This window comes from Triplophysa rosa, linkage group LG23, assembly GCF_024868665.1.
Source record: "Triplophysa rosa linkage group LG23, Trosa_1v2, whole genome shotgun sequence".
Classification (NCBI taxonomy): domain Eukaryota; kingdom Metazoa; phylum Chordata; class Actinopteri; order Cypriniformes; family Nemacheilidae; genus Triplophysa; species Triplophysa rosa.
In genome coordinates, this window is record NC_079912.1 from 1,824,457 (window position 1) to 1,852,051 (window position 27,595).

The 27,595-nt window shown below is 40.9% G+C and overlaps 1 protein-coding gene across 4 annotated transcripts; it reads right to left on the bottom strand.

Annotated features, from left to right (window-relative positions):
* Window positions 1-1,557: 1,557 nt before the first annotated feature.
* Window positions 1,558-26,961, bottom strand: ntn2 (netrin 2). Of its 4 annotated transcripts, none has more exons than XM_057322096.1 (9): window positions 25,954-26,961; window positions 24,180-25,526; window positions 17,099-17,266; window positions 14,899-16,145; window positions 8,595-8,783; window positions 5,082-5,231; window positions 4,756-4,809; window positions 3,771-3,845; window positions 1,558-3,649 (listed from the first exon to the last, which is right to left on the bottom strand). In XM_057322096.1, exons 4-9 carry the CDS (start codon window positions 15,935-15,937, stop codon window positions 3,315-3,317), a joined length of 1,842 nt encoding a protein of 613 aa, XP_057178079.1. In that variant the 5' UTR covers window positions 15,938-16,145; window positions 17,099-17,266; window positions 24,180-25,526; window positions 25,954-26,961; the 3' UTR covers window positions 1,558-3,314. The 4 variants fall into 4 exon arrangements, with proteins under 4 accessions (XP_057178079.1, XP_057178080.1, XP_057178078.1 ...); XM_057322097.1 differs by having other exon boundaries at window positions 24,180-24,386; window positions 25,373-26,961; XM_057322095.1 differs by having other exon boundaries at window positions 24,180-26,961.
* Window positions 26,962-27,595: the final 634 nt, after the last annotated feature.

Sequence of the window (27,595 nt, forward strand, 5' to 3'; positions counted from 1 at the left end):
TTCTCTACGCGCTCGTGTATAAATATTAAGAAACGTCAGTCTAATGTATACAACCCAACAGAAAAACGTGCTTGTGTTTATATACATGTAAGCAAAAATATTAATAACCGTTCTCTCTCTCTCTGTGTGTGACCTCCAGCACTCCACTGTTGAAACTGAAGCATTATGAACGCATTGTACAAGATGTGCTCTCAGCTTATTCTGTGTTTTATGCTGGATTTCCCTACCTCCTGTTTGGAAATAACGTCTGGAAAGACACTCGAAGTCGGACATCTGACCTGTGAACTCTGGGAGATCGATCAACCCTGACCTCGGGGAGATGCGTCATTTGACGTCACGTCCAAGATGCTTCCAGTCAGTGAGATTAGCGCGGAACGTAACGCAGTGTAAAACGCATTCCCACAGTACAAAATTATATCAACTAAAGTTTCTTCTGTATGCTTTTTAAAAACTAAATTCAGACAATAAAGAGCCTTTTTGGCGCCCTTCAATGTGACGTGGCGTGTCACCGGAAAGCGCCGTGGTCGGGAGTGGGACTACTCGTATATTCCGACTTCCGACTTTGTCTTGCGGCATTGCTCCCGCACTCCAACTTGTTTCCATGTATCTCAAAGACATTGTGGTTGGATTGGCAGTTCAGTCGTGACGATTCTAGTTTTTGTTTCCATTGAACAGATGGTCATGAGAAATCCAGGTGCTGGGAAACTTCACAGGCTGTTTGATTTGAACCATCCTTACAGAACGGACAGAGCTAATGCCATACATCTTTAAAGAGAACCAAGATTCATTGTAACCTGTAAATAAATCATCAACAGCACAGAGTTGTGGACAATCACATCCTCACGGCAGTTTTAATAAACTACTGTCATCATTTACTCACCCTCATGTCATTTTAAATCTGTATATGGCTTGTTTCCTTCAGTGGAGCACATAAGAAAACGATTTGAAGAATTGCATTTCAATAAACTGTACCGTTTTACATGGTCAGAAAGAGGATGTTGTTGTTTTGGGTAACAGTATAAGTGTATGTTATTAATTCTTTCTTCATGCACTTCATCTGTCTTCTGTTTTGAATGTAATATTAGAATGATGTGAATGTTTCAGTATTTTGTCCTCAGTTGCTTTGAAATGACATCAGTAGTTTGTGTTTTTCTGACTGTACATGTGCTCTTCATTGCTCGACATCTGCTCCAAACCTTAAACCATTTCGGAAAGTTACCAAAAAAAATCTCTCTCTCTATGAAGAGTACACAGACGCTCAGAGTTCATTAAATATGTCCTGTCTGTTTTGTGGTTCTGTGGAAGTTTTAGATGACTCACGGATCTACTGGACTTTGGGCTGGATTGTTAAAACAGGCAGAATATCACAGTAGCCAAACCTCGCTTCTGTACAGTACGGAATACTGTTTGACCCTTTAAAGGTGAGCGAGTGATGCTCTGGAAGCGGTTGCCATGGCATTGCTTATGTAATATTCTGGAGTCAAGATATAGTTGAGTTAAACAAATACACGTTTTTTTTTGTATATAAGGATAATGCACACACAAAATCATACATCAACTAATAATTTATTGTGTATATTTGATTAATTCAGTGGTCAATGCAGTAAAACAGAGAAACAGCAAACAAAAGAAGTGAAGACAAGCAGATAAGCTCTCTCGGTTAGACGGATGAATATTCCTCACGCGCATAAATTTCATATTTACTTACGTATGTACACATTCATACAATGCATGTCAATATACACACAAATAAACACGCACACACACGTGATCAGCCTAATGCATGTGAATATACACACATATATACATTCATACACAAATATGTAAATATACAGTTGTGTAAATGTTACACACACCGGATTAAATGAAACATTGAGTTGATTTTCTAAGTGAAAAAAGACGTCCACACTCGCTCTGCGGCAAACAATACCAGTTTACTCGCTTGGTTTCTTTAACGTTTACCTAACGCACGCTTGGCTGGGATGGAAACGGCGTGTTTTTGCCAAACCGCATCAACGGAACATGGAATTACACCAGGGGTGAAAGAAAATTTGAAGCGGTCGGTCACACAAAAACAATCAACAGATTTGATGAATCATCAGCCATGTGCGACATCACCACGGCCGGGATTCAGTCACACGTATTGTTTTATTAGTTACTGTGCTGGAGACAAACAAAACAACAAAGCGTCCCAGTGCTGTTCTTTTGGAATGCCTCTCGTCCAATCGGATTCGAGCACTGCTGCATAATTAGAAATATAATATCATGATGTCACTGTGAGTGTGGCATGCTGGGATTGTAATGCAGCTAGATCACAGACAGTCATAATCACGGCAGAAAAATAGAAACACAACACATCCATCTCGTTGTGAACGTGTGAAGGTTATATTTGATATCTATATATGTGTCACGTGACTGTGGGCATCATGACGGCCACATTCTGAGGTCGGTGTGTGTGTGTGTGTGAGAGACTGTAGTGTGTTATCTGTGGGTGCTTGTAAAAGTATAAAAACATCACGTTAGTAGTTAATGCTCGTGTTAGAACTAACAAAAAACATCTGAAGGGTAAAAAACAGATTCAAAACAATTCGGAGACAGAAAAGGTCTCCTGGTCTTTGCCATCACGCACACACCCTTCATGTTGAAATATAAGATTGTGTATAATCAATTACGTCCATCCATAGGAAACTATGATGCAGTCCTTCATATTACTGTACAGTTCTACTGTCCTCACGCTAACACACAGCTACACACGAGTTAAAGATATTTGCGAATTGACATTTAAACCTTAACTTTATATTCTCTTCGGCCAGTTTTCAGTGAGATTTGGGGCTCCAAATCAATCAACGTTCCATTCTGCATTAGACCAAATGACAAGTTTCATTCTTTTAGTGTTAAAGTACCTGTAGATATTCACGCACAAGAGTGTGTGAAATCGGGCCTGAATAACAAACATTGAGTCTTTTGCTTTTAACTCCAGCAAACATGTGAAGCATTTACAACATTCAACCAGACACCGACAGATTCGCTCCGCCGACTGTAACGTGAGGACATATTTCCGATTTGTTTCATAAAACTGTGGGTTTAGCATGAAATGAAAATGTGCTCAGATGTGTGATTGTGATTCAGTGGTGTGAGGTTATAAAAGAGTCTTTTTATCGGTCCCTTTTGAAGGCTGACCAACAGGACGATACATCAAATAACACACAGACAACCATGCTCAGGAGTTCGCTTTCGCACACGCGCGGCCGCTCGCCGCAGTCTCCCGCGTACACAGGACAGTGGTCAATGCTAAAGAGTTCCCCGCAATCCCATCATGCTTTGCCGCACTTGCCTTTCTTCTCCTTGCGCTGGAACTTACGCAGTCGTCGAGTCCAAATGTCCCTCCACTGAATGACCAGACTGTTTTTATCCGCCAGCAGTCCCGGGCGTTCGGGGCTCGTGGCGCCCTCGGTGGTGCCCAGGATGAGGAAGCGTTTGCCCATGTGTATGCGAGGACATTTGCAGGCCAGATCTTTCATGTGGACCCACAGCACGTGATCGCCTCTCTTCAGCGGCTCGCCGCGGCTCTTGTACACCGACACCAGGTTGATGCTAAATTTGGCCCAGTCGCCGACCGTCTCCATGTCCAACACGCTGACCTGAACCGCTACACACACACACACACACACACGTGTATTAAAATACAGTAGATAAGATGGAAGGAGGTCAGTTTGGCATTACAACAAATAATTTATAAAAGTGATTTGAAAAGGATTAAGAAATTCTACCGTAGTCTTTTTTGCAGTATTTCTTCATGTTTATCTTGAGATTTCCCTTCGGTGGTTTACAGTACGATTCACAATCTGAAAACACAAAAAACAAACAGATTGAATAACACTCATGTATGTTTTTAGTACACTTTTATCATTATATAAAACACACTCTTAAAAATAAAGGTGCTTAAAAGGTTCTTCACAGCGGTGCCATAGAAGAACCATTTTTGGTTCCACAAAGAACCATTCAGCCAAAAAATTTCTTACAGAATATTTCTGGCACCCCAGCTGCCAGAAAATGTCAATATTTTTACAGGATTTTTTTACAGTGAACCTTTTTCGGACGTTAAAGGTTCTTTATGGAACCATTTAGACAAAAAAGGTAAACAATGTGTTTGCTTTTCATTATATTGACCATTTTGCAAGACATAAACAACGCTGGTCCAGACTACACAAACACTAACACAAACGATACAAAATACAACCAACAGAACATTCCCAACCAAATTAAAACATTACATAAGCATCTTTAATTAAATAAAAAAATGTAACGTAATTAATGTAAAAATAAATAAAAACTTGAAACAGAAAGTGCTTCTTGACCAGATTGTGTCTATATACTACCAGGCAAAAGATTCTATTTTATTTTTGTTGAAATGAAATAACATACGTGTTTTAGAGTGTTTTTGTATAGTTGACTTTAGTGTGTGTGTGTGTTTGTGTGTGTGTGCGTGCATGTGTGTGTGCCTGCGTGTGTGTGTGTGTGTGTGTGTGTGTGTGTGTGTGTGTGTGTGTGTGTGTGTGTGTGTGTGTGTTTGCAGAAACAGTGAAAGTAAATAACGGTCAGTTTTGTTTTGCTCTGTAACGGTGCTGGAAAGAGAAGAAGAGCTCATAATTTGTCTTTGTCAGAAGTGAAACAGAGGTGTGTGTGTGTGTGTGTGGGTGTGCGGGTGTGCGTGTGCGTGCGTGCGTGTGTGCGGGTGCGTGTGTGTGCGCTCACCAGCAGGCTCCTCTGTAGTGCTGATCACAGCTGTCGGCTTTATAACAGGGACTTCTGAAAGACACAATAGTCCAGGTGTTTGAAGACATAACACACACAACGTTTTTGGTTATTCGTTTAAAATCCTGGATTAAAATCCTTGTTTGCCTTTGCATATTTACAGCACAACATTTTAACACCTGTGGAAATGTCAACACTATAAATAACAACTTCTGTTCATCTCTTCAGTAGCTGTGCTCTCCAGTGTAACATACTGTAAAGTAACATACTGTATGAGATTTGTTCGTGTTCATCTTCATCGACGTGTGTGTGTTTGTGTGACTCACTGATGCACGGAGCGACGGGGGATCGGCTCTGCTGATAGCCTTTTGCACATCGGTTGCAGGTGATGCCGGTCACTCCGTCTTTACACGGACACTGACCCGTCGTCTGGTTACACGTTTTACCTGCAGCTCCCACCGGATGGCAGTCACACGCTGGAGAGAGAGAGAATCAGTTATACCTGGAAACAGTCAACCATGACTTTCACATTCACTTCAATAGCAGCTGCTCAGCTGGCACAGGCCGATACCCGACCTGCATCCTGAAAACGAGGCACTGGCACAACATCTATAACATCATATTAGGGATTTGTATGTGGTTTGGAATGCATTTTATTTCATGAGAATGGATATTTTTGCATGGCTGTCATAACAAAAAGATTCATTTTGTCTTCAGAACTGCACCATTCTCAGCAGTCAAACCCTGACCCTTGGCTCGGGCACAGAACACTCCCATTAAAGGTGTCAGTCCCCGTCTGGTCCAGTAAACGTTGCCATGACACTCAATCTGTTACACACACTTCCTGTAACGACTCAGACACACACGCACTGCACAGAGCGCTTTATCTAATTTACAAGAACATCATGGCTCAATGATAATATATTAAATGATGTGCTCCGTTACAGGAATTACACATGGTAACCAAAGTCACATAACAACAAACAGAAAGGTCACCGGACGGAAAACAGGATTTGTTTTATGTTCTCATTATACCAACATTTAAGTGCTCGAAACTTCTCAATACCACAATGTGTTATTCATTTATACTTGAATTCATTTATGAACACAATCCAAGGAACCGCTGAATTTTCTCTTAACATTAATATGTGTACATTTGTAAAACATTTCTCACATATCATTTCTTTTGGTGTTTAGGACCCCACTGGGACCCCTTTCAATGTGTACAAAAACTGATGTGATTAATTGTTATTTGAGATAAACATGTTTTATGCCTATATCTTAGACATTTCTCTTTATACAGAAATACAGTATTACCCATATATTCAATTCAGTTCAATTTAATTTGTGTAGCGCTTTTCACAATTTTGCATGGTTGCAACGCTGCTTTACATTTACGATAGTAAAGAGAAATAAATAGGAAAAAGCAATGGTATTTTTGCAATTTTTCTCAATACGATATACATTGATGGAACTTAACTGAAATAAATACTGTTGTTTGAGATGTTTATGTTGCTTATAATTAAGATAAACATCTGTTAAATTTGACATAAATGGCTGTATAGTGATGGGTCTGCTGGGTAACAAAAATGTTTCATGTAAAACCAAACATACTCCCGTTATTAATACTCACAAAAGATTGTTTCCATGAAATAACTTCTACTGAACACAATCTTATTATCTTATATTTAGGTTTAACTGTAAAACAATATAGTGTAAATCACAGTAAATTCATGTGGCATTATTCAGATTACTTTATTGCTTGCTGTAGGTTGTGTCATTTATGTAAATATATCCACAGAAAAAAAATGAAGAGAGCATTCCAAATGTTTATTTAATCATCATTTCTAGATGTATTGTGGTCATTCCAGTCCAGTGTCTGTTGGATTTCAACGAAATTTGACAAAGTCATCCAACAGCAATGTGAAATGACAAGACACATGAAAATTGTGACCAAAATCCAGGTTAGCACATAAAAAAAGAACTTTTCCTAAAACTTGTAGAAATATGACTGTTGTATTGCTTAAAACTGAATATGAACTCGTTTTCTTTGCCGTATTTGAGGTCTGAAAAAATACAGAGCATCTTTTCTGTATATTCTGTATATTTTCTGCAAATAAATGCAAATAAAAACTTTAGAAAATTATTTGAAATTTGGGAAAACTATTGTTCACAGAATCAAAACAAAAATGATCATTTTACCTAAACACATATCTATAAATAGTAAATTCGTCATTTTTTCCCACAGCTGTGTGTAAAATATAAAAATAATGTGAAACATGGACGAGGGCTGGTTGTTTCTTATGTGTCTCATCCAGAGCAGACGTTTCTGTATTGTAAGAATGTTCTTGTGTATGTTACTGTAGTCTATAGTAGCATCCGAGCGTGTGTCTACATGTGTATGTGCAATGATGCGTGTGTTTCCTCCGTGGTGTCAAGACCCTTTGAAAGCACACACACACACACACAGACGGTTAATAGATAAGGGTCGAGCAGCTGTGGCATTCGCAGGTGAGAGCTGAAAGAGAGTTTGAATAGCTGTGACTTCATTTGTGTGTGCGTGGAATGTGAAGAATTCTCAGGTGGCGTTTCATTGCGACGATGAATAAAGGTATCAGCGCTCGACATGAGCGTTATCAAATCAACAATGACAGCACGACAAAAGAGCTCATGATTAAAAGATGCTCACAAAATCTCTGTCGTATCACACACACACACACAAGTAATTTAAAGCATGTTGCTATGCAGTTGCTAGGAAGTTCTGGGTTATTCTATTCTGTGGATATGGCTCGTGTCTGTCCTTCAACAAGTTTAAATATATTCAAACTAAGAATTTTTATGTTTAATATACTGAATATATGAGTATATATAATAAGGTTTATGTCTAAGCCTTTGTAGTTCACCAACCTGATCACTAAGAAAAGTTACAACACATCTTTAATCCAAGAATCACATGAGCTGAGAATCATTCCTTTACGTCTGTAGCATGAATTGTGGGATGAAAATTTTGATTTTAAATCACTAACCATATAAGCAATAGTGACAGCATGAGCCAAATACCAGTTTCAAGGTATACCACATGTTTAATTGATTTATATTTATATCATGTATGCACGTTAAGTTTAATTACTAGAAATGCATGTAAAAAAAGACTTGAAATGGGTGCCATGCTTTCGAAAAGTTTGGGAACCACTGTTTTATCGTAACAACCAAATATTTTGTGTTGCTTGAAATAAAATATATTGTGTTTAATGTTTTACCCAAACATTTAAAAGAACACATTTTGAAGCTGGAATCGTAAAAACGCCACACCGTGATATTTTGGTTTAAGGTTATCATACCGTCAAAATGTCATACCTGCCCATGTCAGTGACAGTAAGCAAATAGAAAAATGCAAGAGAAAATACTCCACACACTGTTCAATATTACACGTCCAGAACTGATCAGCAGTAAGTCAGATGAAAACCGACTTATTGTTAACTGTTTTTGCCCATAAGAAATAAAAATCACTGATGAGATCTCTTTAATATATCAATAATTGCACATAGACACAACTGAGATTAAATGGAGAGCAAATAAACTTCTGCTCAAATCTCCTTAAGCAATTAATGGAATTTATCTCTGTTTTAATTTCTCCTAACCAATTTCAAGAGAAACGTCAGATGTTTTCTGAAGTGAGATGTATATTTTAATAGTTAAATCACATTTGCACGTCAATGCAAATGTGACACACAAGTTTTAGATTTAAAACAAATGCCCTGCCAGCACTCACACGATGCGATGCAATTCAAGTCAATGTTAATGCATCTGAATCAGAGATGTTGATGTGTGTTCTGTACCTTTGCAGGCTCTGCGATGTGTGATGGGTTTGCCCATGTCTCTGTAGAATCCTTCTTGACAGTAATGACAGTGTCGTCCGGCCGTGTTGTGTCTGCAGTTCATACACACTCCTCCGCTCTTACGGCCCGACAGTTTATACAACTCCATATTGAAGCGACAGCGCCGCGCGTGCAGGTTACAGTTACACGCTGTACAGAGACATAAGAGAACAATTACTGATGAAAGTCACTGTGTTTACCTTTTTACATTTAATAAAAGTGAATGCGACACGGGGCAATCACGTTTCACAATAAGACTGGTGCACAACAGTAACAATGAAATGCAATAAATAAACAGAAAAATACATTCTTACATTTAAAAAAATCTCTAGAATTTTTTATTAAAAAAAAATATATATATATATATATATAATAAAAAAACCTCTACTATAGACATTAATGAAACAATATGATATCTGAAAAAATGTATATTTAAAAAACACAAAAAGGCATGCTAGCTATTTAAAAAGAACATCAGTTCTTCTCTTATGAGCAAAGAAAGTCAGATGTCAAGACAAAGACAGAAATATTAAACATGGTATTCAGTTACTTAAGTACCCATTGACAAGACTTTAGAAAGAAATATCTGTAGCCTTAACCACAGCCCAGATGATGTCAGCAGAGAAGAAACGTTTTTCATAGTTGTTATATTTAGGTAAAAGTTTATGAAGACACTTTTTCTTTTAGATTGCATCAATAAATTGCGCACAATAACAGATGGAAAGCGTATTAAGATGGTAAATAGGGTCCGTTTTGAATTCAAGCTGACTTGGAAAAATAAAAAATGCAATAAAAAAGGTATCACAGGTCCTCTTCAAAAAGGTTCATCTTTTCTAATTAAGGATTCAAAATGAGCCGCTTTGTTCTTCATTGGGTTTGTTTGGGTTTGTCTCTCTCTGTGTGTGTGCGCGCGCGCGCGTGTTATTTTAGGGCCAATTTGTATGGAATTCTGTGGTTAATGAAACCTGCTCAGGCCATTCCAGCACACACACACGCACGCACGCACGCACACACACACACACACACACACACACACACACCATCTGCTGCTGTGTGTGTGTGTGTGTTGGGCCTCATGAAAAGGGGGTGTAATTTTAGGGGGATTCTGGGCTAAAGTCAACAGGGTGAGATTACAGCAAATTCAGCTTGATAAACATCTGTAGGCGATGTGAGCGTGTGTGTGTGTGTGTGTGAGAGAGAGAGAGCGCTGTATTCCAGAATAAGGGTGTGTGCATTTCTCGAAATGAAATTCCAAACCCGTGACAAAAAGCACATCCATTCACACCCAAAGAAAGAGCTGCACACACACACTTTACGAGCAGCCGCGCACACAAGAAAGAGGGATTGAATTATTAAAGCACACAACCTCCGACACCAACACTTCTAGGGCGTTTCTACATGGGTCGGGGTTCTTGTGGAAGCAATCACAGGCTGTGTATAGTTTCTGATATGCCTGGCCTTTTCTCAGGGCTGCGTTTGTGCCTTGAGCGAGGTTCATAATCTGACGTTGTTCCAAGGGTCTTACTAAATGACACCCCATAACCCTTTCTCTATTACCAGAGCTTTCCAAACACAGCTGAAAGCACTCAAGCCTATTAACCCCGGGTTAGAGCAAACCCAGAACTCCAAATTCATTTATGTAGAACAGCAACGTTAGCCGACGGAGCGTGCTGTACAGGTACGGTCGCGGAGCGCGAAACTACGCCCAAAAACACATGGTCGACCCATCGTTTTCATTTCTGTAAAATCCTGCAGTACATGCGATGGAATGCGTGCATTTCAACACGCACACAAACACACGAAGCAGATTTGTAGCTCAATGTAAAACGCAAAGGCGGCCACCGGTGTTGTCGAGGTGATTTCAAAGCGTGGCTGCGCGGTCGTCAGGGTGTTCTGCGTGGTTGGTGTTCGGAAACCGCAGAATAACTGCTTTGACACAACATCACCTGCGTGTTTTAACACACATATGTTTTATCGAGTAAGAATAACAGCTCATTTAAAATTCCATGCGCCGTTTTATGTGAACATAAATATGAGATCGTTTGGCTCACAGGTGTTTTTAATTGATTAGCCGTTTCCTGTCGAGTCGATCGTTCGCACATGAAAGAGTCGCGAGCTCACACGTCTTCCTTCGCGGCTTTTCCGTTTGCTCGGGATTGCGGCTGAAGTAATAAAGCAAATTGCTAGAAGTCATAACCTAAGAGCCGGGCGAAGCCAAGAACCATCTTTGTCTAACGCAATTGGCAACAATCGAGCCAGCACGGAAAACAAAAGTGACAATAAAACAAATGCCAGTGAAATGACCAATAATCTCCACCAACGTGGGTTCACAAACAAGCCGGTAACTCACCACGGCACCAAAAAACCTGGAAAATGTAATGACTGGTTCATCTTGGCCTTTCGGTGGACATGTTTTTAATCTTTAAAACTTTAATCCAAGCGAACGGGAATTTCATTTGCTGAAGAGGTGACTCATTCCCAAGCTCAGAAACGGCAACAGCTGGAAGTTTCTTCTGAAGGTTTGGCACGGGACGATAGCGCCGCTGATGAGTTACAGACGCGCCGCGCTGGAGATCTCTGACTAAACGCTACGTTTTATAAGCTTTCTATTTGTTTTGAAATGTCACGATACTCGCGCTCACATAAAATGGAGTAACGGGCCGCTGCGAGTGTGTTTTTATTTATTAATTTACTTAATTGCTTGCATGTGTTCTCCAACATAAAAGGTTGCGCTCGTACGTTCGCTTTACGGGCATCTTTCAGACACATGGACAGAACATCTAGGCCAATTTTCTGGACGGCATTTGAGAACGAACAATTATTAACAACTTCGTTGACAAACATGTTGTTTTGATGTCAAAAAAAGCGTTGCGACAGGCAGGACACAAACGCAAGCGTTGGCAGAAAAGCGGATAAACCGGAAGACAAACATTTTTCTCTACGAGAATCTTCTGGAGCATCACAGCTTTATATCATTAACTCGCTGTGTGGCGCTTTTCCTCAGGAGCGACGTGTTTTGGTGTGTGACGTGGAGGAAATGTAATGCAGTAACACTTAACACGTGTGTGTGTGTGTGTGTGTGTGTGTGTGTGCGTGCGTGCGTGCGTGCGTGCGTGCGTGTTCAATCAAAAATCTCTGTTGCTCACACATCTCACAGACCTGAATCATATCAGGGGTGGACGAACATCCCAGGATATCCTAAAAGTGTCACAACCACCTCGCAATGCCCTGGCAACCATCCACATCCCCCCAACATCATGACAGTTTCTTTGCACAATGAAAGAATGTGGTTGTATTTGATTTGACCGTCGCTCATTAGCGCCTCATAATTCTCCTGATCTCTTTGTCCTTGTTTCTCGCGTCTCGTCGGAACAGAGGGACGGTTTTAACAAGATCCCGCCGAACGAGCGGCAGGTCGGCCACGAAATCAGCGGGGGTCTTTGGCAGGAAAACGAGTGTGTGCGCCGGGGGTCATCTGAAGCCACCAAACCACAGAAGAGCAGATGGTGAGAAGAAAGGTGAGAGGAGAAATACAAATAGAGAACGGAGAGAGCTGAGAATGAAAAGAAAACGAAAGGATGGCCGTATTACCATCTGGATGTTACGGAGATGTGTAGACGAGCTCAGGAAGAGAGGAGAGGACAGGCAGAGAGATTTATGGGAGACATTAGTGATACTAATGAAGTGTCAGGTCTTCAGACTAAAGCATTAGCACGCTATACATCTCTACTGACACACGCATTCATACACTTTCAACATTTCAACACACTTTTCATTCAAACTGTGTATTGACGATTAATAAGATCAGATGCTGCTACACATACTTAACATACAGTATGTAGTTGTATGCATATGTTTATGTATATGTGTATATGCGCATGTGTAAGAATATGTGTATGTGTGCATATGCATGTGTATGTGTGTCTATATATATATATGTATGTATGTATATTTCTGGTAGACTGGTGGAGCGATGTGTTGACAGTGAAAAACAAATTATTCAGGGAACAAACAGATTTTAAAAATTTGTAGCTTGAATGCACTTTTGATAAAAATGTCTGCCAAATCCAAAAATGTATGTGTATTGGTATGTCTACACATATCCTGTATGTATGTATGTATGTATGCATACTGTATGTGTGTATGTATGTATACTGTATGTATGGATGCATGCATGTATGTATGCGTGTATGTTTGTACAGTATGTATGTATGTATGCTAAAAAAATGTATTATTGCTCCCTGAACTCTCTTTAAGTCGCTTTGTATGGTGGCCTTATTGTATACTGTATGTATGTATGTATACTGTATGTAAACTGTATGTATGCATGCATGTATGTATGTATGTATGTATTTATACTGTATGTATGCATGCATGTATGTATGTATACTGTATGGATGTATTTATACTGTATGTATGTATGTATATTGTATGTATGTATGTATGTATACTGTATGGATGTATGTATATTGTATGTAAACTGTATGTATGTATGTATACTGTATGGATGTATGGATGTATACTGTATGGATGTATGTATGTATGGATGTATGTATGTATACTGTATGTATGTATTTATACTGTATGTATGTATGTATGTATATTGTATGTAAACTGTATGTATGTATTTATACTGTATGTATGTATGAATGTATGTATACTGTATGTATGCATGCATGCATGCATGAATGTATGTATTTATACTGTATGTATGCATGCTAAATGTATGTATACTGTATGTATGTATGTATTTATGTATGCATGCATGCATGCATGTATGTATAATGTATGTATGTATGTATACTAAATGTATGTACGTATACTAAATTTATGCATGTATACTGTATGTATGTATGCTAAATGTATGTATAGTGTATGTATGAATGTACGTATACTGTATGTATGTGTGCAGTATTGTGCAAAAGTCTTAGGTCACCACCAGCTTTGTGGTTTTAGCATTTTGTTTTAATGAAATCAATATTAGGTCACAAATACATATAATGAAAATGTTTTTTTCATCAGAAAAATGATTAAGTGTATTAAGTGTGACCTCCTTTGGCACCAAGCACATCTTGAACTCTTCTGAGGAGACTGTCCTGAAGTCATTAGATTAAAATGAGAAATGAAGGTTCCATTCCGTTCCATTTGCCACATAGCCTATAGAAGCTGTTTTTCCCATTTCTTTCTGCTTATAAATTTCCTGTATTCTCTAGTTGTATACTAATAAAGAGATTGAGAGATCATTATATGGGGTCATTATGGCATTGCTAAAACACCATAGGTGAAATCTTATCATGGCCTAAGACTTTCACATGGTACTACAAATCTGTAGGTACACTGTTGTGTATTAATTTCTATATGTATATGTATCGATAGATATACTATTCTTTATGTATACTGTACAGTATGTATCGATATGTGTACTGTTATGCATATCTATCTATATGTATTTGTGTATCTCTATATATGTATATCTACATATTGTTACACAGAATACACATAGATACACATGCACATATAGATATACATAAACTTAAACATATACATACAAATGTATACACACATTTGTATGTATATATATATATATATATATAAGTTTGTGTATGTCTATATGCACATGTGAATCTATATGTACATCTATATGTATTCTGTGTATCAAAACCTAGGTGCATGTACAGGTATTACTTTAAGCTTTAAGTTAGATGCAGTAAGATTGCAGTACTGTCAGACTGCTCTATCTGCGGTGTGTAGCGCTGTGAATGTTCGCTGTTCAGACATGCCCTACGGGAAGAGGTTTATATAAAGATTAACATACTGCATTACAGACATACACAAACACAATGCATCTGTCTTTCATTCTCTTTCTCTCTCGCTGTGTGTATGTGTGTGTCAGTCTGTATGTATTATGTGGAATGCCTCCAGTATTAATATTGATATGGCAGAAACGTTCCAGATTCAATAAATCATGTTCAGACATGAGATGAGAATTAACCTTCACATTTTTCCTAAGTAATCATTTCATATCCCCAGACTATAGCTCTGTTCCAAAATATAATGAGCCGCCTACTTTAGACGGCAATTTAAGCCATCATAGGTGAGTTTAGGATAGGCAGCATAATTATGTATCCTGTGTAGAAATACAGCAATCCCAGAATGCATTGTGACTGGTTCAGTGAAAACAATAATCTGAGATGGCAGGAGAGAATACGGATTCAAAAGTTTTGATAATAATAAAAAAATTGCTGTGAAAGTTAATCATACTCACGCAAACATTCGTTGGCTTCTTTTGCTGTAGCGCGCTGCCACGGTCGATCGTAGTGAAAGGGTTTGCAGCGATCACATTCTGGCCCCTCCGTGTTATGCTTGCAGTCACAAACCAGTTTTCCCTCCTTCTCCCTCACGCACCTGGAGGCGTGGCCGTTGCATTTACACCTCCCGCCAACCTGGAAGTCGCCCACGGCGTAAAAATACGACGGCAGACCTCCGGACGCCCCGAGGGGGTCCTCACTCTCACGGCCAGACATGGGCAGCGCTCGGGGGTGCTGCGGGCGACTGAAGACCACGCGGATGTCGGTGACCGTCACCCAGTCTTGCAGTACGGGACTGGAGTCAAAATCCTTCCCGGACGGGCGTCCGTCCAGTGTGCTGAACGCAATAAGGCCACCAGAAAGCGGAAAGGCATCGGTGTGTCCGTCCGTGCACAACGCCTCCTGCTCGTTCTGCTTTGTGATGGTCGCTTTGTTGGGCCGGTTGTACATGCGACGGCACTGCGAAGAGTAGAACTGATACGGAGTCCATGTACGCCCGTAGTCCATGCTCTTGTAGATGGCCAGGGACTCGGGCCGCGGCGAACAGAACTGCAGGCTGACGTAGGTGATCTCGAACTTCTTGCCGAGCGACAGCGTGAGGGTGACGTTGAGCGGCGAGCCCTGCAGGTTCTCCGACTGCCAGCAGGTGAGGTTGTGGGCGGAGTTTAAGTCAGTGAGGTAGGAGGCAGGGTGAGCGTTGCGAGGGTCTGACGCATCGCACACCTGGCACGTTCGGATGGAGGGCCGTTCCTCGCGCTCCACCAGAGTGCAGGAGCGAGATGGCGGGCGGCCGCACGTGCTCGACACGGCCACCTCCTGCCCGAATGCCGCATTGATGAATTCTGGGATGCAGCGGCGGGCGGCACCCGTCTCGTCATAGCAGGGGTCCGTTTGTGTCGCCTGTGGCCCCGAGAACGGGTTTGGACTGTGGCCGAGGGCCCAGGGGAGCATTTGAAACAAACTAAGCAGAGAAAAGAACTTTTTAGCACTCCACATGATGTCACAGGAGGGAGAGATGAAGATGGAGAGGGCAGGGAGAGAATCCAGATGGGCGAGCGGAGAGAGAAGTCAAATAAACAAATGCAGTCGTGGCGTGTCTTCAGACGGGCGCAGTCTGGCGTATGTGTGATATCTCAGAGCAACGGCGCAGCTAGGAAGCGTCTGGTAGATAGATGAATGATCCCTCAGCAGCGTGCGTGTGTGTCTGGAAATAAAAAAGAAACTCAATTAATCAAAGCGATACTGAGTAGTTTTTAATATATAGCTCCGTGATATTCAAGCTGTTTCGTTTGAACATTTATTGAAGCTTTGGATAGAAATGTTCACAGCTGTTTTCACGGATGTCAGATTAATGTCCTGTTACAGAAAATGAGAGCGATGACTGTACTACAAAACTCGCTCAGTGATAGTTCGTCAGAAAATTCTTTCATCGCTTATTCACCCTCATGTCATTCCGAACATGTATGACTTTATTTCTTCTGGAAACACAAAAGAAGATATTTTGAAGAATGTCGATAAACAAACAACACTGAGCCCCGTTGACTTCCACCGAGACATTTCTCAAAATATCTTCTTGTGTGTTCTACAGAGTCACATACATGTTTTCAACCGCATGAGAGTAAATAAATGATGAGAGATTTTCTTATCCCTTTAACCCACCACACACAAATCGCACGTAAAATGGATATTTTAAGACAAACGGCAGGCTCTTATTTAAAGTTGAATAGTTTTGCAGGTTTGATCAAATCACCAACGCTTCAGTAAATATCTTCAGGAAACGCTTCGGTGATGTGGGCTTGAGTATTTCTAAAAGACAATGTTTCATAAAGAATTCATCGTGGATGTTTGCTCAGCGTGTTTAGAAACGCTCATTTATAGACGTTTAGAGCCATTTAAAGAATGCTGCGATATACATAGAGCGGGTAAATGTAGTCTCTGTAAACATTGGTCTTGTCTATGCTCGGATTCGTCATGGTTTCTGGGGAAGTCTGGGGTTGTCGAGGACCGGGGCGTCTGAATAACAGCATTGAATGCCACATTGTTTTACAAACTGTAGGTGCACAGATGCTTTTCTAAATCCAAACAAACATGTGAAATGATTACGTTCTGTGCTTTATTGAGCACTTATGTGAAACAACTGCATAAAAGTGTACCAACTCTACTGCTGGAGAAATCCGCCGTCACAGTCCGCGCCGCATCTTATCTGCCACCGTCCAAACGCGCACCAAATGTAGAAAACTCGATACTCTGGAACCCCAGTGATGCCGCGATGTGTCGGCGGAGGCACATGTGATCCGCCGGGGGGTATCTGATGAGATCCGGACACTGTTTAGAGTAAATGAGAAACAGTTTGACGTTAGTGCGTATCTGAGCTGAATCCCACTTGTACAGCTCTACAGAGAGCAATGAAGCGTGAAAGCAGAGTAAAACTCCTCTCTCTCAGGACCTGTCACCGTGTGTGTGTGATGTGAATATCAATGTGGCTCTCTCTGCTCGGGCCCCTCGACCACGGACTGCACGCTTTACACAGCCACTCCATTCCTTCACCGACGTTTGCATTTAAGTCAAATACATTCGTTCCCGTCAGCGTCGTGGCAAATAAAGGCGTAAACGGTGTGTGACGCTGCTCAGGTGCTTCACGACACTCGCAGGAAATATTTCCAAAAGAACGAGCTATATTGGGATTATAGAGACAAGGAAGACCGTTGTTTCATCTGGTCATTAAACTGAGTAAGTGAAGCCTAACAGAGAGATTAAGATGAACTCTAACTCCAACCAGTCCTTTCTTTCCGTTTCACACACATTTGGCCAAGCACTCCCTCTCTTTCTCTCTCCACACACACACACACACACACACACACTTCAGTCACACATCATCAAACACTACACATAGAATTAAGCTCATTATTTGACCCTCAAACTCCTTGTTGACCTCTCTCACCCTGCCTCTCTTTCTCATCCTGCTTCAGTCGCTCGCCCTGCCTCCCTCACCCTGTCTCGCTGTCTCTTACCCTGTATCACACTTTCTCTCCCTGTCTCGCTCTCTCATACCCGGTCTCACTCTCTCTTAGACTGTCTCACCGTCTCTTACCCTGTATCACACTTTCTCTCCATGTCTCACTCTCTCTTACCTGTCTCGCTCCCTCATACCCTGTCTCACTTTCTCAACTTGCTTCAGTCGCTCGCCCTGCCTCCCTCACCCTGTCTCGCTGTCTCTTACCCTGTATCACACTTTCTCTCCCTGTCTTGCTCTCTCATACCTGGTCTCACTCTCTCTTAGACTGTCTCACCGTCTCTTACCCTGTATCACACTTTCTCTCCATGTCTCACTCTCTCTTACCTGTCTCGCTCCCTCATACCCTGTCTCACTTTCTCAACTTGCTTCAGTCGCTCGCCCTGCCTCCCTCACCCTGTCTCGCTGTCTCTTACCCTGTATCACACTTTCTCTCCCTGTCTCGCTCTCTCATACCCGGTCTCACTCTCTCTTAGACTGTCTCACCGTCTCTTACCCTGTATCACACTTTCTCTCCATGTCTCGCTCTCTCTTACCTGTCTCGCTCCCTCATACCCTGTCTCACTTTCTCAACTTGCTTCAGTCGCTCGCCCTGCCTCCCTCACCCTGTCTCGCTCTCTCTTAGACTGTCTCGCCGTCTCTTACCCTGTATCACACTTTCTCTCCATGTCTCGCTCTCTCTTACCTGTCTCACTCCCTCATACCCTGTCTCACTTTCTCAACTTGCTTCAGTCGCTCGCCCTGCCTCCCTCACCCTGTCTCGCTCTCTCTTAGACTGTCTCGCTGTCTCTTACCCTGTATCACACTTTCTCTCCCTGTCTTGCTCTCTCATACCTGGTCTCACTCTCTCTTAGACTGTCTCGCCATCTCTTACCCTGTATCACACTTTCTCTCCATGTCTCGCTCTCTCTTACCTGTCTCGCTCCCTCATCCTGTCTCAATTTCTCAACTTGCTTCAGTCGCTCGCCCTGCCTCCCTCACCCTGTCTCGCTCTCTCTTGCACTGTCTCGCTCTCTCATACCCTGTCTCGCTCTCTCTTCTTACCTCTCGATCTCCCTGTGTCGCACTCTCTTACCCTGTCTCACTTTCTCATCTTGCTTCAGTCGCTCACCCTGTCTCACTCTCTCTTACCCTGTCTTGCTTTCTCATACCTCTTGCTCTCCCTGTCTTAGCCTTAACCTGTCTTGCTCTCTCATACAGTCTTGCTTTTCTCTTACACTGTTTTACTCTCTTTTAGCCTATTTCGCTCTCTCGCCCTGGTTCAGTCTCTCTCACACTGGTTCGGTCTCTCTAACCCTGTCTTCTTCACCCTCACCCTGACACTTACTGATGAATCTGTTTGATCCTATTTAAGACTACACATTCATTCACACACAGATCGGCACTATGAAACACAAAGAGGGACAAATATGGACAAAGTTGAGAAAATAGAAGAATAGGGAGAGAAAGATAGTGAGAGAGGAGTGGAGGATAAAAAAGAAAGATTGTGACAGTGGGAGATAAAAGATGTCGTAGTACAAATGAAATATATGAGACGGAAAAAGAGAGAGAGAGGAAGAGAGAGAGAGAGATTACAATGAAGGATGAGAGTCTCTGGCAGCATGACTAAATATGGAGAGCCGAGTTACTTCGCTGAACTCTGTGTGTGTGCGTGTGTGTCTGTGTGTGCGCGCGGGTGCGTGTGATTCATGAGACAGAATTTATCAGAACTGAGACACAATGCACAACTGCTCACTGCAGAGTTAAAGGTGACATGTGTTATTTCTTTAGTTTATCTTATTTCAATATAATGTCAAAACAATTCTAAGAAACCGATATCAGGATAAGCAACAAATTAGTTTGAGGTGTTTGAGACCTGTTTGGCTTAACAACGGAAGACGAAGAATGTGTTGGGGAAATTTGTTTAAAACAACTTTTTTCAGTTGCACCGAAATGACACACTTCATCAAAATACACCGAGCTGTGACACTGCGCTGGGCTGTCACAATCACAATTTAGCATGCATTAAACAGGCCTTTTATGCCCATTTTGATCAACCAGACCAGAAAATCAATAGCACATCTCTTCAAATCAAAGCACATGAGGTAGAACTAAGCAAGCAAATAGTTGCTCACGTTTAATCCGTAGAGATCAAATCATGAACAATATAAGATCAATACAGCACCAGTAACAGAACACAGAGAACAGCATGTCAGGAATAGTAATATACAGTACTGGAGTATAATAATGAAAACAGACATAATTCATCTGGCTGAGGTCACTATAATACAGCTTTATGATGGTCAGATTGAAGAAAGCCACATCCAGCAGAATGACAAGTTAAATACATGTTCCTACGAAATCGTGAGAGTGTGTGTGAACCTCGTCTCTCATTAATAAACCTTAAGTAAACCAGTGGAAAAAAAATGCCAGCTAAAAGAATGTGGCCACTGCGACCAGACGCTTCCTTCACTCTCACACACACACACACACCGCTGGCTCAACCCAGCCCTGACTAAAAAAGCAGAACCTGATCTTAAGCACACACACTCCCAAAAACACACACGATGACCAGGTCACACACTGCTTGTTTATTTGAGAATCATGAGAATGTGTGCTGCAATGCAAATAGTCCATCATGACGTTTGACATTAGGGACAGGAGTGAAATTAATTTGAGATCATCCTAAAATAAATAAATCTAGAAAATGATTTTATTATTTTTATTGTAAAACTTTTTAGCAGTGATACTGTTACAAAAAAAACTGTAAAAGTTCATTCAGGTGTGCTAGTGCTTCTTTTAAACTTAAAATAAGAAAGTATACTTTCCGTATACTTTTTATGTACGTCTATAGAAAAATAACACTTAAGTAGACAACATATCTCCAAGTATGTTTAAGACATACTTAAAACTATAATGACGTTTTCTAAGTGCACTCGGCTTGTAGTTGTTTTTATACGAAAATACTTTTTCCACTGTCTTAAAACTTGTTCAAGTCTATAGTAACAATATAATATATAATATAAATAATATGATATAATACATAGCAGAAGATATAAGTAAACTTGTAAAAGTAAATGAAAAACTATAGTTGCAGTATTGAAACTACAGTAGTAACAGAGTATAAAAAGAGTAAACTTAAACCTGTACGTTCATGAACAAAAAAAAAAGTGCTACAAGAACTAGTAAACCATCAGAAAACCAAACAGTTTAGTTGTAGTTGAAGTACAAACAAAAGACTAGTTGTGTTCACAAAGTCTATGTATTGGCTACTTTAAAGTGTACTTTTATCACCTGAAAGCGGGCCAAATTAGTACCAAGTAGAATTGAAATATTCTATAAGCATACTATATAACAGCAAACTGAGTGTACTTAAAAATATACAGTACATGAAATTTACTTAAGCATACGTAATAAAATGAATCTGAAGTATACTTCTTTTTTGTAAGGGCAGCTATATTTAGAAGTAATAAAAGTCTATGGTATGTCCTCAGTCAGTTAGCCAGATGAATGTGTGTGTGGTTTAGGGCGGCTTAGGGGATTTCATGTATGGTTTTGTGTAGAATAACAAGCTGGCTTTCATAATCTCACATTTTTTAAACACACACGCACGCACACACCTTTTCCCATTTGACAACAAAAACCTCACCGCTAGGCATCACCAGCTTTGAACTCAGGAGGGAAACCACAAATAATTTTATGAAGTGTTCAAATACTGACAAACACATTCTGTGCAACACTCTCTCTCTCTCTCTCACACACACAGTCATAAGGTGCCAGAGCTTCAACAGATTGAATCATTTAACACTGCTCTCTGACTGGACACACTCAGTGTGTGTGTGCGTGTGCGTGTGTGTGTGTGTGTGTGTGTGTGTGTGCGTGAGTGCGTGCGTGCGTGCGTGCGTGCGTGCGTGCGTGCGTGCGTGTGTGCGTGCGTGTGTGTTCGTGTGGATACACCCCTAGAGTTACAGCACAAGATTTGAACAGGATAGAATCACTTCAGGCACACACACACAATTACGTTTTTACGGCTGTCACCTGCTATTTTATGACCCCTGACCTCTTGACATGCTTAAAATTGAATGCATGAACACACTCAAAAACACACTCGCTGAGCAAACCTTGACTCTTAAAGGGGTCAAATCACATCATTTTCTTATTTCTTATAATCACGCAAAGTTTTTTTTCCCTCGGTCATGCTTTAGTTCTTCATTATGATTTTCTAACCTTTCTCTAACCCTTGGAACAAAACCAACGTACTGTGTTTTTTTTTTGTTGCTGCTGTGCCTTTAAGACTTCAACGGACACACCTTCTTCACATGTGAAAGTGCTTTGCTGCAGGTTTGCTGTCCGGTCTAATATAGTTTTGAACTGCCCCGTCCTTCGAGAACATCCTCTTTGGCAAATCTGTATCACATTGTGATGTTTTCCTAAAGCAGTCATTGGATATCAGACTAAAATGAAATGTAAAGGTCATTTCAAACACGGGACTTTTTTATGATTATGTGGGTTGCCTCGGATCGAAGGAACAGCAATAATAGCAATAGCAATATTTTTTGTGTAAAAGTGGTGTACGATCGTGTGGTGATGTTCATCTGCGTGATGTCACAAAGTTCAGAACGAGTCTGTGTTTGTCAGTATAGTATGTTACAGTATCTCAAAACATCAGGGAACATATAGATTCCTCACTGATCCCTTTCAGTTCAAGTCAAGCAAAGCAGAGCTTTAGAGGTGGAGGAAGATTTTTGTTGTTGACAAAAGAAAGTGTCAGAGACACACGCGCACACACGCACACACACACACACACACACACACAGGAAGCTTCCTGCGCTGGAAGAGGTGGAGAGTGAAATATAGGCCATGTTGACTTTAACCGCTGAGGTGGACCGAGCCAAGACTGAGCCGGATCCAAACCTTTCAGTCAAGCTGAAAAACGCAGTCCTTATTTTGCCCAGAACTGCCCAATGACACCTCATCTCCAAATGCGAAACGACACCACATATTAAATAATGACCCGCATCATACGTGTCAACTCCAAACACTGTGGTGAGTTCATTAAAGGAAAAAGTTTGGACATCATTGATCTGTGCTCACTGTGTGCTTTCATTGTATCGAAACCAACGCTTTGCCGAACATCTCCTTTTGCGTTCCACTGAAAGTCACACAGGTTCAAAACAACACGCTGGCGAGTAACTTATGAGAAACCTTTCATTTTTTGGCAGACCAAGCCTTTTTAAAATACAGCGCTGGCATTGAGAGTTGGGCCGGTGTAAGTAGGTCAGGAATCAAACAGACAGATGGTTTTGTTATCAGATCTTTCTCCCCGTCCGTTGCACTTCTGACTTTACTGTCAAACACGGCGCTTTTCGTTTTGACAGCTCAGAAGCGTTTGATTTCTGAGGGCCGGCTGCAGGCAGGAGCCTGGCGTAAATGTTTTGCTCAAAGTTTAACTCCACAGTTCATGTGTGACCTCAGGGAAACTAGATAGGGGTTTACGGCAATAAAATTACAGGAATCCACACACACGCACACGTGTGCCACATCCATCAGGGGAAGCAGAAGTCTCTCCGGTGTCACGCATACCTAAGACGGCCCGTGAAGAGTTGCTTTGCTTGGCATGAAGCGCGGACTGGGAACCAAACGCAGCTTTCTGTTTGCCATGTTAAATCATGACTGAAGCGGTCAATGTAAAAAGAGAAATCTCACTCGCTTGACCACCTGTCTTTCCGGCCTCTAAGGACTCCTCTGACTAACACAGACTGGGGGCAGTGCAGGAAACTTTTGTTTTTGATCGTTTCATTATCGACCACTATTCAAAAAATGGAAATGAATAGCCAAGCCTGTACAATACGTTCTTTACAATAAATTGCACTAAATCGAACTAAGAAATTGTAGGTAAGATCTGGATAGAAATGATACACATAAAATCCAGTAATTCATGCAAAACTGTGCTACTGTAACCTGGTTCAACCAGAACACTACACTCTCAGCCGTTATAAATATGTCCTTTAAATAGACTAAGAAAAGCACTCATTTTGTTTCATTCTTTTTTTATGAAAGTAGTGAATTATCACATCATATACAAACTATCATACTAACAGACATTATACAATGTGGTGTTTTGCGAAAACTATGAATACTAGTGTAAAAGATATTATTCAGAAAAAGGAAGATGAGTCTGTATGCGGATCAATCTGATTGTAAAATGTGCCATGCAGTTACTTGAACTGTTGGTGAGACACTTACCTGAATCCAGTCTGGATCTCTAAACCTCAGTCAAACAAGAGCACGGGCGAGCGAATAAATCCAGACCTGATGCTTGTTTTGGGCTGTCGTTTGATGGTGAATGGAAGCTCGCAGATACACCAGCGGCAAGATTCTCTCATCCGACAGTATCCGTTCCGTTCACGATGTCTCTCCATACACCATCACCACAGCGCACCGACGCGCACACTGAGAGAGAGAGAGAGAGAGAGAGAGAGAGAGAGAGGAGGGGTGACGGAGAGCGAGCCAAGGTGAGAAACTAGACTGTGGCCCCCTCTCCAAACCTCTTTTTTCACACACACACAAAGAGAGAGAGAGAGAGAGAGAGAGAAAGCTCCGAGCGATTCCAGACTCGGAATGCATTAGTGAGCGTTTCAAGCATATTGAGCTGGCTACCTAGACAGCATTTTGGGTACCACGAGCGCACTGTGGTTTATTGTGGGCTTCTTACACGCATGCAGCACTGTTGGGTTTCAAAGACGCGTTCCGAATTAGCAGCATTAAAGGGCATTTTACGCACCTTATACGCACATCTTATTTTGGCCACCACAGGCACGTGCAATATTTAAAGGATACCGCGGTTCGTTTTGGGGCTCGCGTACACGCGTGGATTGTTTGCCTTTGAGATTTTGAGCATGTCAGCCTAAAAACGCTGTCTAGTTAGACATAGTTCGCTTAGTTTTGAGACGCGTCCTCAGAGGTTCTGGTTTCATGCGTGTTTTGCTCTGGTGATGATCTGGCGATCACTTGGCACTGCTGTTTATTTATTTTCCAATTTCATCTCATGCGTTTCATTCAAGAGTCTTTGATTTCTGCGAACGATCGGAAAGACTCGGCGTGTGTGCGTGCGCGTATGTGTGTGCGTAATGGAGAATCCAGATGGTGCGAGTAATGAGAACAGAATACACAACACAAACCAAAGGCAGATGCGGTGTGTGTCCCCCAAATCAATTATTATAATGGGAATAATCATCCCGAAACGCACGAGTAACCGTGAATGGCGGAATCTCAGGATTGATCCTAAACTTTTGCGCACTGATTGCGCGCAGCCGTTCCTGGACTTTAACAGAAGGGTTGAGGTACATACTTTCACTAATGTACCCGTAATCCAAACACTTCACTTCAAAACATTCAATGGCATTTTTATAGGGTTGTCGGACACCTTCAGTACTCACTGGGGTACGTTTGAGTGGCATGGTATATAAAAAAAGATACAAATCCCGTGCCGTCGATACACATGATGACACATGGAACATGATCACGGGGCAGCTCTCCTGAAGTCTTCAGTTTCATGTCTTCACGTCCAAAATGACATTGATTGGTCTCCACCTGTGTGCAGATTACAGAAAAAAACGCGGAACGTCTCCAGAAAACACCGGAGATTTAGAATAGAACCAAAACAACATTCTCCAAAATACCAGTCAGGGCAAGACATTTTCCAAGGCACTGAAAACACCTCAAAGCACAGTAAAGTGCATCATTAAAAAGATGAGTGCATGTGGAACGATTATGAATCTGCCCAGTACTGGCCATTTTCCAGAGCTGCGTTTCTGGGAAAGAACAACTGTTGTGAATGACACAAAGTTGGGAACATTACAGAGATATAGAAACCCCGTGCCTAAGACAATAAATCTGTCTTGAACAATAGATAAGAATGCTAAATTCAATAAAAAAAAGATACATTTGAAACATCATGGCGTTTTAATTTGGAGAATCGATGATTTATTTGTGTTGTGTGATCGCCGGCAGCACAAACCTCAGATCTTCCAGATCTTCAGCGTTCCCACAGGGAACGGTACGGCAGCATCAATGTGATGTTGATGTTTCTCTCCACCAGACACTGGAAAACTCATAAAGATTGGAATAAAATAAAATCCTGAAGGAAAACTGGGAATTTGAGGATGATTCGCCTTTCAACACGACAGTAAACCAAAACATTTCGCCAAAACCACACAGAAGCGGTTTGAAGTCCCAGACAAAACTCAAAAATACATTCCAACACAGCATCTGTGTGAGTTATTCACATTCAATCACTTTTGTGTTTTTCATCCGTTAACCCTTTTTACCATAGCACTGTATAAAGCTCTTCACATTGATGAGAGTGAAAAATGCCAGTACGGTCTTCTGTAACAATAAACGGCCATCTGAAGGGTTTTATGAGCGCTGCATGACTAACAGGTTTCTGCTGGTAGTGTTAGGGAGACTGGTACTGCTGGGGTGGATCACAAACTCAAGAGATTTAGGCTCGAGCATGTGGCTATATTCATGTATTTTCAGAATGTGGCGTGAAATGACGCAATTTGTCAATGAATGTGTGTGTGTGTGTGTGTGTGTGCGTTTCTCGGTGTTGTGTAAGCTGCTCAGCATTCCTGTGGTATTTATGGCACCGTTCAGTAGAGTTTTACTCCGGTCAGGGTGTCAGTGTGAAATAAAAGGATCTGAAGAGACAGACACTTCACACATGCATATGAAACTTTCAAGACACATCTGTTTGTATCATCTGCACTGAAAGCAAACTGCACTGTTGTACATGCAGCACGAAGTAGTGAAACGTGAGACAATTACGCCACCTACTGGCCATTTTGCACACGTGCGTTTTCAGATATAAAAAATGCTGCCACAAGTTTTTTAAGTACAAGTAAATTGCAAGTCATTTTTTCTACTATTTTCATTTTTGACTAGTGGTGAATGAGTTCACGAGTTAAAAACACATTTGAAATTGTACTTTAAACTTTAAGGCAGCAAAAAATAATAATAAAGTTTTACCGTGTGGAGTGGTATTCAAGATTCATTTGAATACTTACATTACAGTATGAAAGTGCTGGACAAAACAATAAGTTTGCCTATTTGTATCCGTCCATTACCTTCTTTTTCTGTATTTTATGTTGCTGAAAAGCAAAATAACCATTACATTATATTGAAAATACATACGGTGTCAATAAACAGAAGCAGGTCACAGCATGTGTTCAGTGAAGTGCATATTGACAGCTACAGCTGTCCTCTCTTTTTTATTCCTTTAAGTCTTCACCAGTTATTATAAAGACCAAATTGTATGTATTGCATTTAATTTAGTATTTTAGTGAATCGCAACAGTTCACACTGACCTCACTTGACTCCACCTGTAAATAATATATTGTTTGTACATTGCATTGACTAAAGGAGGGTTATTAATCAATGCCACATTCAAAGAATGACCATATATTATTTACAACCACATTTTAAGCTTAAATGTAATTTTTATTTTTTAAAAAGGGAAAGGAAATGAATATTCAACTAAAAATGCCTTTGCAAGTTAAATATTATGTGAATTTGGCTCCTATATGGCAAAAGTGTAACTGTAAAAAGATTATCAATAATTATGTTTTTTGTTTCACATACTTCTGTTGAAATATTTTACA